General features: G+C 34.2%; 1 protein-coding gene across 3 annotated transcripts in view; it reads left to right on the plus strand.

Moving 5' to 3' along the window:
- Nucleotides 1-16,544, plus strand: part of prodhb (proline dehydrogenase (oxidase) 1b) — a 30,765-nt gene extending 14,221 nt beyond the window's left edge. The window contains exons 7-14 of one of the 3 annotated variants that reach the window (XM_051893964.1): nt 2,368-2,441; nt 2,765-2,846; nt 4,958-5,050; nt 6,923-7,069; nt 9,156-9,331; nt 11,089-11,187; nt 13,061-13,149; nt 13,852-16,544. In XM_051893964.1, coding sequence (XP_051749924.1) covers nt 2,368-2,441; nt 2,765-2,846; nt 4,958-5,050; nt 6,923-7,069; nt 9,156-9,331; nt 11,089-11,187; nt 13,061-13,149; nt 13,852-14,042 — 951 coding nt within the window. In that variant the 3' untranslated portion in view covers nt 14,043-16,544. The remainder of the gene's footprint in view (nt 1-2,367; nt 2,442-2,764; nt 2,847-4,957; nt 5,051-6,922; nt 7,070-9,155; nt 9,332-11,088; nt 11,188-13,060; nt 13,150-13,851) is intronic. The other 2 variants (XM_051893966.1, XM_051893967.1) reach the window with 2 other exon arrangements.
- Nucleotides 16,545-19,720: the final 3,176 nt, after the last annotated feature.

Below are 19,720 nucleotides of genomic sequence, written 5' to 3' on the forward strand. Positions count from 1 at the left end.
TGAATCACCACATATCACCATTTTTCCTATGTCCCCAGGCCTGTGTAGCCCATTTTCATGATAAATACAACACTTGGTATACGTGTTTTTGTTCCCTCTTTTTTGTTTGTTGGGTATATTAGTAATGATTCTCTCTAATGTGTGTGTGTGTGTGTGTGTATATATATATATATATATATATTCAATTATTAAATTTATTTTAACAATTATAATCAAGGTTTTTAGCTTGTCCCTAAATTTATTGTCCACCTTGTTATTTTTGACTACATTCTCTTTAAAAGTTAAAGTTGGAAAAATGAAATGACATCATATCATAAAGCAGTCATCACTTTGGAGGGAAAACAACTTGGGCAAGATCCTTAGAGATCCTTATTTTAACTGTCTATTTTTACCAACTTTATCTTTCAGATTTGATGTGGTCAACCCTAGTATGTCCACCCTGTTAAGGGAAATATAAAAAACGTTATTAGAAAAATCGGTAACACTTTACAATAAGGTTCATTAGTTAAGCATTAGTTAATGTATTAACTAACATGAACTAATGTTAACTAATGAACCATATTGTAAAGTGTTACCGAAAAATCATATTTTGGTAACACTTTATTTTAGGGTATTTTAACTAGTTGCTTATTAGCATGCATATTAATAGAATATTGGCTATTTATTAGTACTTATTAAGCACATATTAATGCCTTATTCTGCATTACCTTATTCTACATCCCTTAATCCAATACCTAAACTTAACAACTACCTTACTAACTATTAATAAGCAGTAAATTAGGAGTTTATTGAGGGAAAAGTCATAGTTAATAGTGAACATTTATTCACTATTAACTACGACTTTTCCCTCAATAAACTCCTAATTTACTGCTTATTAATAGTTAGTATGTTAGTTGTTAAGTTTAGGTATTGGGTAGGATTAAGAATGTAGAATAAGGTCATGCAGAATAAGGCATTAATATGTTCTTATTAATTACTAATAAGCAGCTAATATTCTAGTAATATAACTAGTTAAAATACCCTAAAATAAAGTGTTACCCTAAAGTGTTACCCATATTTTTAAAATTACAGTTATAAAACATTGACAGCCAATCAGAAACCATCCTGCTTTAAAGAGTTCGAGCGTTTAAAGTGGCAGATGACAGAACTGCAGCATGTGCTTATAATAAACAGAACTTTATATAATTTGTGTGGAAGCTATAATAGTTATCGTTATAGTTGGGGTGAACGGGCCTTAAAGGATTAGTTCAATTCTTAATGAAAATTTCATGATAATTTACTCACCCCCATGTCATCCAAGATGTTCATGTCTTTCTTCAGTCGAAAAGAAATTAAGGTTTTTGAGGAAAACATTCCAGGATTTTTCTCCATATAGTGGACTTCAGTGGGGTTCAACGGGTTGAAGGTCCAAATTGCAGTTTTAATGCAGCTTCAAAGGGCTCTACGCAATCACAGACAAGGAATAAGGGTCTTATCTAGCGAAACGATCATCATTTTCTAAAAAAATAAAAATGTATATACTATTACAAAGGTCACGCGTGACGTAGGCGGAAGTACCGATCCAGTGTCTACAAAGCGAACATGCAAAGATTAAGCCAAATGGCCTTTACAAAAAAAAAAAAAAAAAAAAAAGATAGAACAACGATATCGGACGATTTTGAAGTTGGAGGAGAAAATTAGATGAAGTTTTCGCATCGCAGAGCAGTGCAAGATGAGCATTTGTGGTTAAAAAGTATATACATTTGTTTTTTTTGTTTTTTTTAGAAATGACAGACCGTTTCACTAGATAAGACCCTTATTCCTCGTCTGGGATCGTGTAGAGCCCTTTGAAGCTGCACTGAAACTGCAATTTGGACCTTCAACCCGGTGAACCCCACTGAAGTCCACTATATGGAGAAGAATCCTGGAATGTTTTCCTCAAAAACCTTAATTTCTTTTCGATTGAAGAAAGAAAGACATGAACATCTTGGATGACATGGGGGTGAGTAAATTATCAGGAAATTTTCAATTAGAAGTGAACTAATCCTTTAAAGGAACACTCCACTTTTTTTGAAAATAGGCTCATTTTCCAACTCCCCTAGAGTAAAACTCAACTGTTTAACCGTTTTTGAATTCATTTTTGAATCCTAAATGGATTCGAAAAAGGTAAAACTCAAGTGTTTAACTCTAGGGGAGTTGGAAAATGAGCCTATTTTCAAAAAAAGTGGAGTGTTCCTTTAAGAACTGTAACATTCTTCAAAATGTATCATTTTGTGTTCCATTGAACACTAAACCCCTGGTGGGTTCATTTTGGGTGAATTATCCCTTTAATCACAATCTTTTTGGAGTGTTTGGTCTGATGAATGAAAATGTGTGTTTTCTTTGCAGACATGTCTAGCCAGGCTGGGAGCTCAAGGCAACATTCAGAGCTGCTTCTCTGATGGACGGCTGCACTCATCAGGGTGAGAAACACCAGTTTCCCGTAGCTGTTCTGACACTCAGACTTGTAAATCTTCTCAATCAATGGCAGACAATGAAGTTATCTTATGAACTGAGGAGAGCTACTCAATGACTATTCCACGGGTGCTCCATTACACTGCCCCCCTCTGCTTGACCCCCTTAGGTTAACTAAACTCCTCAATAACTAAACTCATATAAGAGCACTTTGCTCTGCAGAATCGACCAGTTCTGTAATGATGCTTGCAAGTCATTTGATGTTTTAAAAATAAACATCATTTGTGATGTGCTGCTTAAATATAAATGCTAATTTTATTTTTTCCCAAAGCATGGTGGACATGTTGGACTGGAACAGTCTGATTGATGAGAGAACAAAGATATCCGATCTACTAGTTGTCCCAAACCTGCAGGTAGGCAGACAGCAAGAAACGGATACCTTAACCACAGCATAAATTAAGAGGGTTATTGATTTCTCATGGTCTAATTGGTTCTATAAACACTGCAAATGCCCCTTCGCAGTTTTGAGTTTTCCCAAGTAATTAGATTATGAAGACATGTCTGGAATTTTGCCTGCAAGAGAAACAAAAGTCTTTCATCACAAGCACAGAAAATAGTCTTCTTCTTTTTTTTCTTTTTTTTTTTGTTGCATAACTTAAAGGTGTGACTTAAACGTGGGTGTTTCAGCAGAAAAATAATAGTTTTTGACTGGTGCTTTTCTATGTGGTTGCTAATGAATGATTTGAGTTTTCACTTGTGTTTATATCAGTGTTATAATTATCAACTAAAACTGTTAAAAACATTTTTTTAATTAAAATAAAGCTAAAATAAAATTAAATATAGAAATGCTGCCTTGGCAATTAACTGAAATGTTTTAAGTTGAAGCATTAAAATTATGAACTGGAAATAAATGAAAACTAAAATAAAAATGAATTAAACCTAAATATAATATTATTAATAATAATGATATATTTTTAAACATTAAATAATGTTAAAATTGAAATTAATATTATAATAATATATAAAAAAAAAAATGACAAGCACATAACAAAAAATTAAACTAAAATTAAAGTGAAAACTGAACATATAAAAGTAAACACCCTAAGTTTGAGTAATAACAATTAGCAAGCACCACTAATAAATACTGTGTCCAAACAGGTTTCCAAAAACCCTGTTATTCCATTGTTCGGTCAGGCAAGTTGTTCCTCTCGAAAATATGGCATTTGTTGAGCCGGAAGCTGATTCACACAGAATGCATTTTTGCTGTTAAAAACACAAAACGCAGTTCAGTAGAATGAAGAGAAAAAACCCCTGCAAGGTCTAGAGATGCGTTTTTTAAAAGTTTAACTTTTTAATTTGAGCGTTGTGTTTTAGAATGTCATGCGTAAGACACTGCAAAAAATGCAAGACGTGAGTGCATCCGTCTCGCCTGTGTTTACATTTAAATACAATGGAACAGTAGTGTAGTGGAATGGAAAAAACACATTCTTTGTGAACAGCCCCTTAGACCTCTTAAAGGGTTAGTTCACCCAAAAATGAAATTTCTGTCATTAAGTACTCGCCCTCATGTCATCCAAAACCCGTAAGACTTTCATTTGTCTTCGAACACAAATTAAGATATTTTTGTTGAAATCCGAGGGTATCTCAGTAAGCGACGAGAATCATTTTTGTGCGCAAAAACAAAACAAAAATAATGACTTTATTCAACAAATTCATCTGTCCCCTTTCATACTGCTACGCTATTTTCGTTGCAGAGCTTCAGTGTTTACATCCAAACGGTGGCTCAGTATTGGCCGTGCACGTGATGCTGACGCAGGAGCCGGTCAATACTGATCCCGTGTTCAGACATAAACACTGAAGCTCTGCAACGAAAATAGCGTAGCAGTATGACAGGGGACAGACGAATTTGTTGAATAAAGTCATTATTTTTGTTTTGTTTTTGCGCATGAAAAGTATTCTCGTCGCTTCATAATATTAAGGTTGAACCAAGACACGTCGCCGGTTTTAACGATGTCTTTAATACCTTTCTGGACCTCATAGGTGCAATGACGTTGCTGCCTATGTGTGGATCAAATACCCTCGGATTTCATCAAAAATATATTAATTTGTGTTCCAAAGACAAACAAAGGTCTTAGGTGTTTGGGCATGAGGGTGAATAATTAATGACAGAAATTTCATTTTTGGGTGAACTAACCCTTTAAACAGAAAACACAGGTTTTTACAGTAACGTCACAAATGTGACAAAGAGACCCAATGTTTACAGTCTTTAGGAAGTGGCTTTCTTGAATGGCTTTCTTATTGCACAAGAAACTGAAGTTCAAGAATGTGTTTTGATTAAAAAAATACACCTTTTACCTTAAAGATCTCTGTCCAAAAATTCAAAACCATCTGTTCAGAAAAACAACAACAAGAGAATGAAAAAAAGTTAGTGTTATTAGTAAGATTCACTTCCCAAATGGAAATGCACCCATATGTGTTCAAATTCTGAAATTCTTTCCTTTTTAATTTATTTATTTTTTAACAGACTGGTCAGTTGGAGCCTCTTCTGTCGAAGTTCACAAAGGAAGAGGAAAGGCAGATGAAAAGGATGCTTCAGCGACTGGACGTCTTGGCTAAGGTGCGTTCATTGGCTGTGTTCCTCTTATATTTCTCCTGTGGTATTCATGCGGAGTGTCAGAAGGTCATGGTCTACCAGACAGTCATGGATGAAGAATGTAACAGAGATCGATTTTGAGAAAGCCCTCAGCAGAGTGTGGAGGTTAGAGAGCTGTTCCGCCCTGTCGACTTGATGTGAGGAACATGTATCGGGTTTATGTCGCACTGTGAAAAGGCAGTACAAGCAGTACAAGCTGTGTGACTCACAGTAGGCTCAGTGCTTGCTGTTATTCAGCCTGGAAGTACCAAATCAAAACAAAGTTTAGAGATTTCATATAACAGTTATTCTCCAAATTAGTTACTTGGAATACAGAAATCGAAGTGTTTTACAAGTAGCAGCTGTGACCTGGTGGATTCTACAGTGAGTTACAGTGCTCATGTGTATGGAAGCTTGTTTCCACCATGAAATAAAAAATAAAAAAAAGGTAATTGTGACTTTTTATCTCACTGGGAGATATAAAGTCAGAATTGTGTGATATAAAGTTAGAATTGTGAGTTATAAAGTCAGAATTTGGAGAAATAAACTCGCAATTGCGTGTTATAATGTGCAATTGTGAGGGGAAAAAAGAATGGCAAGTTTATATCTTATAATTCTGACTTTATAATTTGCAATTGCATGTTATAAAGTCAGAATTGCGAGATATAAACTCATTTAACGCAATTGTGAGTTTATATCTCGCAATTCTGACTTTATAACTCACCATTCGGACTTTATAACTCACAATTGCGAGTTTAAATCTTGCAATTCTGAGAAATAAAGTCAGAGTTGTGAGATAAAAAGATACATGTGGGAGACATGGGTTTGAATTCAGAATGCAACTTATTCCAGTGTCACTTCCTACATCTTATCTCTACTTTTCTTACACATAAAATGGCAAAAAGACCAAAACACCACAGGTGTACACTACCGTTCAAAAGTTTGGTTGTCAGTTATTAAAAAAAAAAAATAAATAAATAATCATTTTATTCAGCAAGGATGAATTAAATGTATCAAAAGTGTTTTAATACCTTTATAAAGACATCTATAATGTTACAAAAGATTTCTATTTCAAATAGAATCCTGAAGAAAAATGTCACGGTTTCCACAAAAATATTAAGCAGCACAACTGTTTTTAAAATGGATAATAATAATAAATGTTTCTTGAGCAGCAAATCAGAATATTAGAATGATTTCTGAAGGATCATGTGACACTGAAGACTAGGGTAATGATGCTGAAAATTCAGCTTTGATCACAGGAATAAATTACATTTGAAAATATATTAAAATAGAAAACAGTTCTTTTAAATTGTAAAAAAAATTGTAAAACTGTAAAAAAAAAAAATAAAAAAAAAAATTGCACAATATTACCATCTTTACTGTATTTTTGATCAAATAAATGCAGTCCTGGTTAGCATAAGAGACTTCTTTCAAAAACATTAAGAAATCTTAACAACCCCAAACTTTTGAAAATCCCATTCATTATGAACATGTTCCAGTAACATTTCACAACCACAAAGTGTCACAATGCTTTGTATGTTAATTTTGAACAGTATGTCTATTGTTCAAGCATTTAAACCTATTAAACTACTTTGAATATGAAATGTTTTGTTTGAAAAGTGTGCATGTGCAATCTTTCTTTGTTATTTTGTTATCTAATGCAATGACATTCAAAAATTAAGCATCCGGATACTTTTTAACAATACTGTATCATCAACATTATTATTTCTGAGGTTTATAGCATCAATTATAGCATCAATTATAGCATGCAACATCAATTAAAATGCTGCTGTCTACTCTCTGATGAATGTGTTTTTAACTCACTGTAACGCTGCCTGCGTCTCATGTGCTGAACAGCATGCGTTGGAAAATGGCGTCAGGCTGATGGTGGACGCCGAACAGACATATTTCCAGCCTGCCATCAGCAGACTCACTGTGGAGATGAAGAGAATCTTCAACAGAGACAAAGCTGTCGTTTTCAACACCTATCAGTGCTACCTCAAAGTGAGCCTTGCACACAAACGCACACACGTCTGGCACATATGAAAGGTGTTAACGTGGATCAGATGATGATATTCTGGGCTTTAGCTATTGAGATTGTTAGATGCTGTGCAAAAAACATGCTGTTATAACAGGATAACATTTAGCCAATGCAACATCAAAACTGACATTTTACACTGTGGTGCTTGCAATTTATCTTTGCATTGCAAATTAAACCTGAAAGGAAATAAATGATGGTGGTGACAATTAAACACATGCACTGCACACACACTCATGGCAACATCATTGAGTCTCCATATTCTCCTTTTCTAGCATAATAGGGTCTACTTATAAGGTTTCGTACAGCAAAAACATTTTCCACCCTCTTTTCAAACTTGATTATGCTGTTTTTGATACTGAACCTTTAAGACTTTTATATGTACCATATTTTCCGGAATATAAAATATATCATTTAAAATATAATGATTTATCACCTGAACCATGCTGCGACTTGTATTTCAAAGTGACTTATATATAATGCATTTGGATTTGTGCCGAATTAGAGAAGTATGTATGCCCAAGTTAATTTGTATAGCGTATTTACCACATGCCAGTACTTTTAGTTGTGCTTTAAATGAAGATTTTTGGATTAATATTATCTCAGATGTTTCCAAGAATGTTTAAATCCAGAGAAATAAGCAATTTTAACCAGGACACGGACTGTGTCTGTGCGTCGCCCATCAGTGACGTCATGACTGTGTTAGCCTCGATTTCCGGTTTTATTTTGTAGAAACTTTGGAAACACCAAAGACCCTTTAATATTTTATGTTTTATAAGACAAGGGAACAACTGTTTGGACACATTTATAGACAGAAAACTAATCATTTTTATATAGCTTAACACTGTTAGTCTTATTATTTGAATCTCATTTTCTTGATTTTTCTTGATTACTGCAGAGTGCAACAAGTGTCTTATAGCAGCCGCCGAGGGAACGCACAGAGTAACGTTATAACATCTTTTTCAACTCACTCAGATGTATCTAATATGATAAACAGAGCTGCGTTACCCCACATACACTTGACTGCAAGAAGCAGAAGCGGCGACTGCGGCATAATAAAAGCTCATACCGGTTTTATTTACCGGTATGTTTACATTATTTCTGAAAATGTGACTTATACACCTTTTTTTTTTTTCTCTCAACAATGCAATTTTGGCCCAGTGTGACTTATAGTCAGGTGGGACTTATTTTCCGTTAACTATGATAGATGTCCTCTGGTAATGTTGTCAAACCTCTTTATATATTAAATGAGTCTCCATCGCATTAATGTCAATACCATGACGATTTCTAAATGACACATTTTTGCCATTTTGTGTACAAGGGAGCATCTGTAAATTAGTCCTGTGACGTAGGACTGTGCGCGACTTTCTAGTTCCCACTGGATTTCCTTCTCCACATATAAGTTTAATAAAACCTGAACCTCGTCATCGGTCCATCGTCATATTTTTTTAAACTCTATTATTGATTTGAATAGCAAACAACTCTTACTGCACCGCAACAGACTTTTAAAAATGGTGGTTGAAATAAAATGCCAACCAATCAAAATACTGCGTGATCTCATCCAATCAGCATGTTCAGTGCCCAAGTCCCACCCATATGGTATATCAAATTCAAAAGAGCAAGGAAGTGAATAAAAGAATAGTTCACCCAAAAATTTAAATTCTGTCATTAATAACTCACCCTCATGTCGTTCCAAACCCATCAGACTTTCATTCATTTACAAAACACAAACGAAGATATTTTTTAATGAAATCTGTGAGATTTCTGTCCCTCCATTGAAAGTCTATTCACCCAAAACTTTGATGGTTCAAAACGTTCACGGTTTAGTCCAAGTCTTCTGAAGAGACACGATCGCTTTATATGATGAACAGATTTAATTTGGATTAAACCTGGATTGAAGATGAGCAAAAGTTTTATGGGTTTGGAACGACATGAGGGTGAGTAATTGATGACAGAATTGTAATTTTTGGGTGAACTATCCCTTTAATTTCCTGAAATGTTGCATTTAAAATAAGGTTATCTGTTGCAAAGTAATGAATTCTCTGTGCTCAGGAGGCATTTGATAATGTGTCCATGGACGTTGAGCTATCGAGAAGGGAGGGCTGGTGTTTCGGTGCCAAGTTGGTAAGGGGGGCTTACATGTACCAGGAGAGAAGCCGAGCAGCAGAGATTGGATATGAAGACCCCATCAACCCCGACTATGAATGTACTAACAGAATGTACCACAGGCAAGAAATCTTCCAAATTCTTCCTTGAGAATTTCACACTTGAAAACCCAAAAATTAGCGAGCTGCCTTGTTGTCTACAAAGGCAGCTACTTTCTGCGGCAGCATCTGAACTGAAATGGAGCCTCGTAAGTGACTCATCTAAAAGCTCTTCTTGGGCAGCAGCTCCATTAATGGTCACTCACCCACGGAAAACAAATAGAGCTACTTGCAAAAAACACACAAGAGACTCAACTAACACTCACAGCTGATTCCAATAGAGTCTGATGCAGGGCCGCTGGAACAGGGTGGCCATGGACTCCCACTTTCAGCCCAAGTCGTCTCTGTCATCTGATGTTAAAATATATCCTACTTCTCTTAGCTCACATTAAAACCAAATTTCAAATAAAAGCTGTAATTAGCCATACATTTAGTTTTCTTTATAATTTGAATGATTTTATACGCTTGATTTCTAATTGTGCTATAATATTACATTTGTCTGTTTGATCTACAGACCTGATCTCTGGATTAATTAATATTAGACAAAGGAAATGCAAACAGCTCTGGAAGGTTGTTTCAATGCCAAGACAGCATGGAACAACTTTGGCTCATGATTATTAATTTAGTAGCATGACTGGACAGTCTAGAAGAGCACAGTCACCATGAGCTGATTTAATATTCATGAGCTCAGACTTCTTTATAATGACGTCATTACCCAGTAACTTTTGGACCCCTGAATCTAAAACTCATACAGGCACTCATGTGACCAATGAGTTTACATAAAAAATAAAAATAGGTAATTGCGACTTTTTATCTTACAATTCTGACTTTTTCTCGATTGCGAGTTTACATGTCAAAATTCAGATTTTTATTTTTTTTTTGCTCAGAATTTTGTGATATAAACTTGCAATTCTGACTTTTTTTTCTCAGAATTGCATGATATAAACTCGCAATTGCAAGTTATAAAGTCAGAATTGCTTGATATAAACTCAGAAAAAAGTCCGAATTGCGAGAGAAAAAAATTGCGCAATTCTGACTTTATTTTTCGCAATTGCGAGTTTATATCTTGCAATTCTGAGAAATAGAAAATGGCAATTAAATAAAAAATAATAAAATAAAATGGCAATAAAGTTGAAGAGGACACATTAAAAAAGCAATTATATCAGTTTATTATGTCAGTCATCTTGATTTTTTCTAAAGATATTCAGCTTGTTTGGCCTTATTTTAAAGGATTTTTTACATCATTATGTGATTCCACCTAAAAGTTTACTGTGGCCCTCTAGAGAGCCCCGGTCCCCTGGTTGAGAACCACTGGCATATGATGCTTAAAATACTGTCTAGGTGGACAACTTGCTGTTTTGGAACAGAGAATTATGGCCAAATTCTTAATTTAATGAGCAAGTAATGATTCAGGGAATTGGTCAAGTTCACTTTGCCTCTCTTTAAGGAGCAAGTTGACATGGCCAAGTAGTTTCTAAGTCCAGATCAGCAGTCCTAAAATACTTGTAGGTCCTTATCTGAACATCATTAGCCTGAACTTGCTTCATTCAGACGGTCTATGTGCTGACAGAATGTTTCAAAGGCAGGAGAGATTTATCTAGACTCTTGGCTTATCTCACCATAGGTAAGCCTCTTATGATTAAGGCACATTTTGACAGCTTTCAAAATAAATCAGATCTTTTCAAAAGCTTTTGTGTTTGGCGGTCAACAGTCAAGTTAAAATGTTGGCTGAAAGTGCAGACCAAAACCAGGATGATTTATGAGCAGCTGATATCTTTCAGGTGTCTGGATTACGTGCTGGAGGAGATCGAACAGAATAAGAAAGCAAATGTCATGGTGGCATCACACAATCTAGACACTGTTAAGCATACACTCAGAAGGTAGGACACTTTTTTTGAACTCTTTCAATTATATATTGTATAAACCAACATGAACAAATGTAATTTCCACCACAACTCAAATATCCATTCATTTTGTGGTGGAAATGATGGTAGTTGAAATTACATACATTACATATTTTGGAATAAAATGACTGACTCCTTTATCTTGTTAAAGGGATAGTTCACCCAAAAATGAAAAGTTGTTGTTAATTTACTCATCCTCAGGCCATCTAAGATGTAGGTGACTTTTTTTCTCCAGTAGAACTGTAAAGAAGATTTTTAGCCGAAACCGTGGTCCTTGGTGATTCATATAATGGAAGTCAATGGCTACCATCACTTTGAGAGTCAAAAAACCATATACAGGCAAAACAAAATGAATACACGTGGCACGATTTACGATATATTGAGGTCTATGAAGCAAAACAATCATAATTTACAACATTATTACCTGTAATACACAGCCTCGGCGTGAAGTGAGTAAATTTATGACAGTCTGCAGCGCAAGCTTTCTGTCGCATAATGATGCAGGAGCTCAAACTTTGGGAATCTGTGAAAAGTCAATCTCAAAGTGACGGTAGCCATTGTCTTGCATTATATGAGTCACTGAGGACCATGGTTTCAGCTAAAAATCTTCTTTACTGTTCTACTGAAGAAAACGTCACCTGATAATGTATGTAGTGTACATATTGTAGAAGTTAGTATACTTGAAATGCATGAAATATGACAGATTTGACATATTTACGCACTTTTGTGTGTGTATGTGTGTGTGTGTGTGTGTGTGTGTGTGTGAAATCTCATATTTCATCAAAATTTTGAGGTCAGTAAGATTTTTTTTTTTGTTTTGAAAGAAGTCTTATGTTCATCAAGATGGAATTTATTTGATTAAAAACACAGTAAAAACAGTAATTTTTGACATATTATTACAATTTAAAATAAAAATTTCTATTATAATTTATTCCTGTGATGGAAAGCTGAATTTTTATCATCATTTCTCCAGTCTTCAGTGTCACATGATCCTTCAGAAATCATTCTAATATGCTGATTTGATACTCAAGAAACATTTCTTATTATTATCAATGTTGAAAAAAGTTGTGCTGCTTCATATTTTTGTGGAAACCATGATATTTTTTTTTTCTAGATTTTTTAATGAATAGAAAGTTTAAAATAACAGCATTTATTTGAAATAGAAATAGTCTTTACTGTCACTATTGAATTTAATGCATTTTTGCTGAATGCATTTCTTAAAAAAAAAAAAAAAAAAAAAATACTGACCCCAAAACCGAATGGTAGTGTGCATCAATAAAATGTATACATAGAAAAGTTAAAATTAAAAGACTGTATATTGATATTTGTTAGAGAGTATAAAAATCAACATCTGTACATAAAGTTAAGAGATGTTAAGCACATTTAGAGTATAGTTTAGGTTCTGCTCTTTGATTTCAGGTTCTCCTCTGCATCACCAAGAACATTTAGATCCCTCTGGGAGTAAATTAATTTGTGTAAATTAATAATGTAATGTGCAATCATTAATTTTATGTAATCACTCCTTAGGGGTGTAACCTCATTTGACAAAGGTGTGCCAATGACTGATGTCATTAACATTCTCTGTCACAATGTCAAAGGGTGTCGCCAGGCCATGATTCGTATGGAAGTACACACTAGTTATCCTCCTTTTACATCATTCACACGTAATATCAGCCTAAGTGTCTCAGAATGTGTCTTGTTCGTTCGTGTAATGGCTATAACCGATAAGACGGTGTAAAACTTTGAGTGAGCAATCACCAGAATGTATCCGGTATTAAATGACCTTGCCAAAGGGGCGTCTCTCATTTTTCACTTTCTGTGACGGCGCTGTGTGTTTATGGTCTAACAGGATGAATGAAATGGGTCTGGCACCCACAGATAAGAAGGTGTACTTCGGCCAGCTCCTGGGAATGTGCGACCAAATCAGCTTTCCGTTAGGTGAACCCCACACACACACACACACACACACACACACACACAGTTTCAAAATTCACTTCTAAAGTGATCATGTTAGTGCAACCAGTGTTATTTCATTATAATTGAGATACTATTATATTTTTTGCAATATTTTAATTGTTTTTATTTCTTTATTCATTTTTATTTTAGTTGAAGTTTTAGTATTTTTTGTTTTAGCCATTTGTTTTTAAAAAAATTTCAGCTTCAGTTATTTTCAAAATGAAAATGAGAATTATTTTTTTTAATATTTTATTTCAGTCAACGTTTATTTTATTTCAAGTATATATATATATATATATATGTGTGTGTGTGTGTGTGTGTGTGTAATGTCACATATAATAAATATATACATTTTCTATTTAGAAAAAAGTATATAAAAAGTATATTTAAATATATATTATATATAAAGTATATATAAGAATATTTTTATATAAGTTATATTAAGTTATATATTTATTGTCACATTGTGCTATATATATATATATATATATATATATATATATATATGAAGATTTTGATTAACATGACATCATTGATTGACATGCATTTAATATATACTTTTAATGAAAGTATACAATATAAAGTGTTACTAAAAGTTATAAAATTAATGTCAATCAAAGGGATAAATCATAAAACAAACTTTAAAATACTGGTATTCTATTTCTTGTCTGTTTATATCTCTAGCTCAGGCAGGATTCCCAGTGTACAAGTATGTTCCTTATGGTCCGCTGAACGAGGTGATTCCCTATCTGTCCCGCCGGGCACAGGAGAACCGCGGCATTATGAAAGGAGTGCAGATGGAGAGAGACCTCCTATGGAAAGAGCTCATGCGCCGCCTGAGCAGTGGAGAGGTCTTCTACACACCTGCTGTATAAAACACACTCCACTTCTCACCAGAGACTCCTTACATTTGTTTTTTGCTTGTTCACCCATCCATTCATAAATATTTTTTTTTCCACTCTCACTGAGGCTGTTCTTTATGATATAGCACACATGGGATCCTTTATATAAATCAAATACTTGGATGAATCTCAACTCAAATCACAAATACAAAAACAAGAATTTATGAATTTTGCATAAAAAATGAAGACTAGAAAGATTTTAGAATCGAGTTTTTCTAAATCAAGTTTTTGCGTTGCAACATTATTTTCATGACAGTTAATCACATTTTGCCTCATCAATTCTCATTCTCATGTTTCTGAATATTTTATTTTTGGTAACTATGAAAACGACATACACTGCCCAGCCAAAAAAAAAAGTCACTGTTTAAATTTTAATAGTCAAATACCATAGAGTCAATGGATGGATCATTATTACAGTGATTATTATTTTTCTAACATGTTATATGTTTGGCAACGGTTCTTTTAACCCTAAAAGATGGAGTATGTAGCTTTTCATTTCTTAAGCAACCATGTGTTAAGATGTATCATGGCCATATTCCACGATGACAATGTCAAGATTCTGCATCCGAGCTTTATAAAGGCAGTGAACGGGACCAACGAGTATGAGCTGAAGAAAGTGCCTCCATCCATCCATATCCATCCATCGTGTACTCCACATGGCTCAGGGGGGTTAATAAAGGCCTTCTGAAGCGCAGCGATGCGTTTGTGTAAAAAAAAAAAAAAAAATCCATATTTATGTTATGAAGTAAAATATCTAGCTTCCGACAGACCGCCTTCCGTATTCAACTAATGGAAAAAATGGAACTGCCGTTGCGTCAGTTAAGCTTTTTCTGTAAGTTGAATAGGGAAGACATAGGACGTAATTTTTTTTTTTTTTTCGAACTGTGAGAGTTTTACACTTTCTTCAAAAGACATTAGTTAACTACTTTAGTTGCTGACATGCCCTGAAATATATAAAAGCAGCAAGATTATTTTTGAGAATATAATTTTTTTAATCACCCATTAAATAAAAATCGCAGAAAAGAGGAGAGTCTGGGTATTGGGATAATCCGACAGGCTAGGGCAGAAATCATATTCATAGATGAGCTAATGTATTAAAGATTTATTAACTTTACTGTAGTATGAAGCAGGGTGTGGCTGAAAGCCGTTGGATCAAAACGAGGGCGCTGGAGTGATTGCTAATGAGAGACAAACGCGAAACACACGGCTCGAGAGCAGTGGAGCTTTTATTATGCCGCAGACGAGCGCTTCTGTTTCTTCTGGTGTATGTAGGGTAACGCAGCGCTGTTTTATCATATTAGATACATTTGTTTGTTGATAATGCTGTTGTTATAAAGTTGTTATAACGCTGCTCTGTGCGTTTGCTCGGCGGCTACTATGAAACACTTGTTTTTTTGCATGTTTTTACAAAAATTCCCATTTCTGGAATGTGAAAATAGATATAGGTATTGTACATTAATGTATTTTTACTTTATTAAAATAATAAAAAAAAATCTCATGAGGATCATGAAAAAAAAAAAAAAGTCTAAAATAAAATAAAACATCCACATGCTTTGTGGTAATGAACATTTTAGGGTAAATGTGCTTAACTGTCATGACAATAATATAACAATATACAACAATCGTAAAGGCCCTAAAAAATCACTTGAAAACCAACAATATTATAAGAAGATCATCTTCAACTAATCACCTTTCAGATTCTTTTCAGTTTTTTATCCTGTAGCAAAAACTGTAGTAAGTTAATGGTATTTTAGCAGAAACTGTGGTTAACTTGGTGCATTTTTGTAAGGGTCAAGAAAGAGTGGTTATACTCTTCCCTTTCCGTATAATCTAATTCATGTTTCCCTCGCTCATTTCTCTTTATTTCACTGATGGTCTGGCTTTGCATTCTCTCTTCTCTCATCCATCTCTCCGGCACCTTTATGACTCTGAAAGGGCTCCCTAAAATGTCAGATGCCTGAGTGTGCATGGCTGTTTTATACCCCACCTTTATTTCTCGAGTGGAACACCAATAATGAAAATATAAGCATGATTTAAACAGTAATAAACAAACACATAAGTATCACTTTCTAATGACGGTTTGAGTTCAAGGATAACAACGCCTAGAGTTTAAGAACTACCGGTATATATTTTATGTATGCGATATTTCATGCTCTGAGTGAAGAATTGTGGGTATGTTAACGAAGGCAAAGTTGAAGTTTAGTAAACAGATTATATTTCAGATGTAATATATTCCAAGTGAGTGGTTTGTTTGTGCTCAAGCCAAATCTTGTCATTTGTGCAGTGGGTCTCATTGAGAATAATATTAAAAAACATTGTTTTATGGAAGGAGCTGAACTTTATTTTTTTGTGATATCTCTTTTGTGCTCAGTGAAGTTTAAAAGTTCTGATGAGATGATTTCAACTCCAGTTTTCAGCTTAATGAATCTGGTGTTTAGCATATACAGAGCGAGAATTAAATCTACTCTTTTATTATCTGTGTGATGAGGTCTTTTATGCTTAACCAACGGTTTCTCTCACTCTTTTAATATTTTCTTTCCCTCTGTGGAGTATTTGGGGAAGATGAATAAAAAGCTTTAATTAATTGAGCCGAAGTTAATGATTTCTAGACAATTGCTCTTAAGTAAATGGCACAATTCCTCATCCATTTATATCCCGTTTTAAATCCATGATGAATTAACAACCCTTTGGGTCTTTTGCTCTCAAAAATAACAGGACAGACCATAATACACTCCACATCCCAGTGTTGTTGAGGCTATGCTAGAGCCTAATTTGCATATTAGTGTGTAAAGTTAGTATTAGTGCATCCCAAATCACTCAGCTTACAGGGAAAATGGATCAACTTAACCATTAAAGTTGGACTGTGCTTTCAGCAAATGTAATATAATAAATTCTACAAACTCAAAACTAATACTGTTTTTTGCTTGTACATCCGAGATCTATAAGCTTGCATTTGACTGATCTTTCCACTACGTTTGTCTATTTTGTCTTAATTTTTTGAGCAAACCAGTGTTTTATAGACGTATGTTTATACACCAAAACAAGTTGCATTGGAATGGAAGAAACCTCCCAGAAAAGAACACTAATCACACTAATGGTGACTTTAAACATAACATTTACAGCAAAATATATACTATAACATCTATTCATTCTGAAAAATATTTGTCATCATAAGTCCCCACGCTTTGACCCACCCATGTTGTTGTTTTATGCCAATTATTTTGTTGCCATCCTGTTTAATCCTTGCATCCACTTTTGTTTGTGTTGCTTGCCTTGTGCGTACGCTCGCCTTCGTTTGATATATTCGTTTCTTTTCCCTTTAATGTAACATCTGTCAAGTTATATTCATATTATATGTTACTAGGCCAGGAAGAAGTGGACAGGTAAGAACGTCACGTGACATACAGTGCAACAGGAACTGTCTTTGTATAGTACATTAGGTTAGGGGCGAGTTCCACCCCATGTACTTTTGGTTTTGGCTAGGAAGTGTAGGTTAGTTAGGGCTTCTCGGACACTGAAGACTTTTCTTTTTCACATTTTCTTTTTGTAGTTAGTCTTAGGGAATATTAATTTGTTCGGTTTTGTTGCTTTCTTGTCTTTGGTGCTGCCTGCATCCCCTCCTCCCCCCATCTGCGTTTTTCAATGTCCGAGAAGTGACGTACTGTAATCTGGTGATTGTCGTGTTGGTCAGCATCTGTCAGTGCGAATTGGCCTTTTGTTGGACCAATCAGTCGAGTTTGTTTGATAACATGAACAAGTTGGATTTTTGCAGTGACATAAGTTGAAGTGTTTCTAGTTTTAGTAGTTTAGATCCTCATTGTTTTTGTTCTAGTTATATTTAAAAGAGATATTGCCTTCTTAAACAGTTTCTGTGTAGTTCTGTGTACTTTTTTTTTTTTTAGTAGCAGTGTGTGGCTAACTAATCTCCAAGAGGGTAGCTCAACACATTAATTACATTGAAATTAGGAGATTCCCATTGGTTTGAAATGCATTAACCTAAAAGAAATGACACCATAACTCCTTAAAAAATCCTAGAAACGGGTGGCTAGGAATAAGCTTGCAAAAACTTACTTTAATCACTTAAAGTAAGATTTTAAATTAATCGAATTTAACTAGATGCTATCACTTGCATGTAAACACAGCAGTTATTGTGACATCAGTACAATTTATAATATGTAGCATGTCTATGATTAATTTAGTTTAAATGCATTTTCGTTATATGCAAAGAAGCCGTTTTGACATTTTTGTTCCAAAGGGGAAAAGGTCATACTATAATTTAGAGAAACATGAGTGTGCGTAGATGATGAGATAATGTTCAGTTTAAATCAGCTGACGTAAATGTTAATGTGTCATTTCTGTGGGTGGTTGTGTGAGAGCCACAGCATTCTTTACCACAGCATTCTGGGATATGGTGAACTTCTCGGTTACTGATGTAACCCTCATTCCCTGAAGGAGGGAATGGAGAGGTTACGTCAATACTGACGTATTGGCTCCTAGGCGAGACCCCATTACGGGAACTTACCTTCATGTGTTATCGAAATTTTCCACTTCTGAAGTTGTGATTGCGAGCTTGTAGAGCTTATTAAAGCCAAAATATATTGAAGTCAGATATTTCATTTTGAATAAAAAGTAGCGTCCCATTCATTGACAACTATATAAACATTCACAACACTATCTATAGTCAGCTTGCTAGACAATTCTAGAATTTCGGTCAAATACATGCTTGTATTTTCACTGTGTATAAAACATACAATGTGCTTCAAATGTATATGATTCATATGTAAATATGCACTACTTTAATGACAAGATAAAGCAATGTAGCTGTTGTAGGAAAAAAAAAATAAAAAAAATAATAAAGAATAGCAGTCACAGCAGCAATTGTTCTCCCCTCCCTTATGTTTAAAGTTTATGGCACACCCAACTCTGAAACTCGGGTATCAAAATTATCTCTGAGTTTCCCAGACTTGAGAAGGCATTCATGTCCAATTTCCGACTAGGAAACTCGTATTTATGAAAATTCTGTTCACATGTGAAGGCAGGATTAGTTTTGTTTTTTTATTAGTTTTGGTGTTATCATTTTAGATTTTCCCTTGTGAAAAAGAAGTGTGCTTTATTGTATTAAATGTGCACTTGTAGTGTACTTCAAATCTTAAAAGTATATATTAAAAAAAAAAAAAAAACTGCTTGTAATATTATGAATGAAATAAAAGGCCACTTAAGTGTACTTAAAAAGAGTCAATTTTCTTGACTATGTTAATGTCAAAAAAATTTTACTTTAAAGTCTTTTGTTGTTAAAGTACAATTATTTAGATGTGTTGACTAACATACTAAAGCACAGGTAAAGTACTTGATTATTATAATTTTAACTGTAGCGTGTTATTTGATATTAATAAGTATATATACGTGTATTGACAAGTTGAGACACCAAGTTAAATGTACTAAATTGCTTCATTACAGATAATAGTTACAAATATATTTAAATACATGGCATTCAAGTTTCAATAGATATTACATTAAAGTATATTTTAGTTTACCATAAATGCTTTGCATAAGTACATTGGACGGTATACTTAACACATTTAAAAAACAACAGAAGTAATTACACACTGCTTAAGTGGGTCAAATAAGCAGTCTTAAATTCATCTAACTGC

The sequence above is a fragment of the Ctenopharyngodon idella genome, chromosome 5, assembly GCF_019924925.1.
Source record: "Ctenopharyngodon idella isolate HZGC_01 chromosome 5, HZGC01, whole genome shotgun sequence".
Lineage (NCBI taxonomy): Eukaryota > Metazoa > Chordata > Actinopteri > Cypriniformes > Xenocyprididae > Ctenopharyngodon > Ctenopharyngodon idella.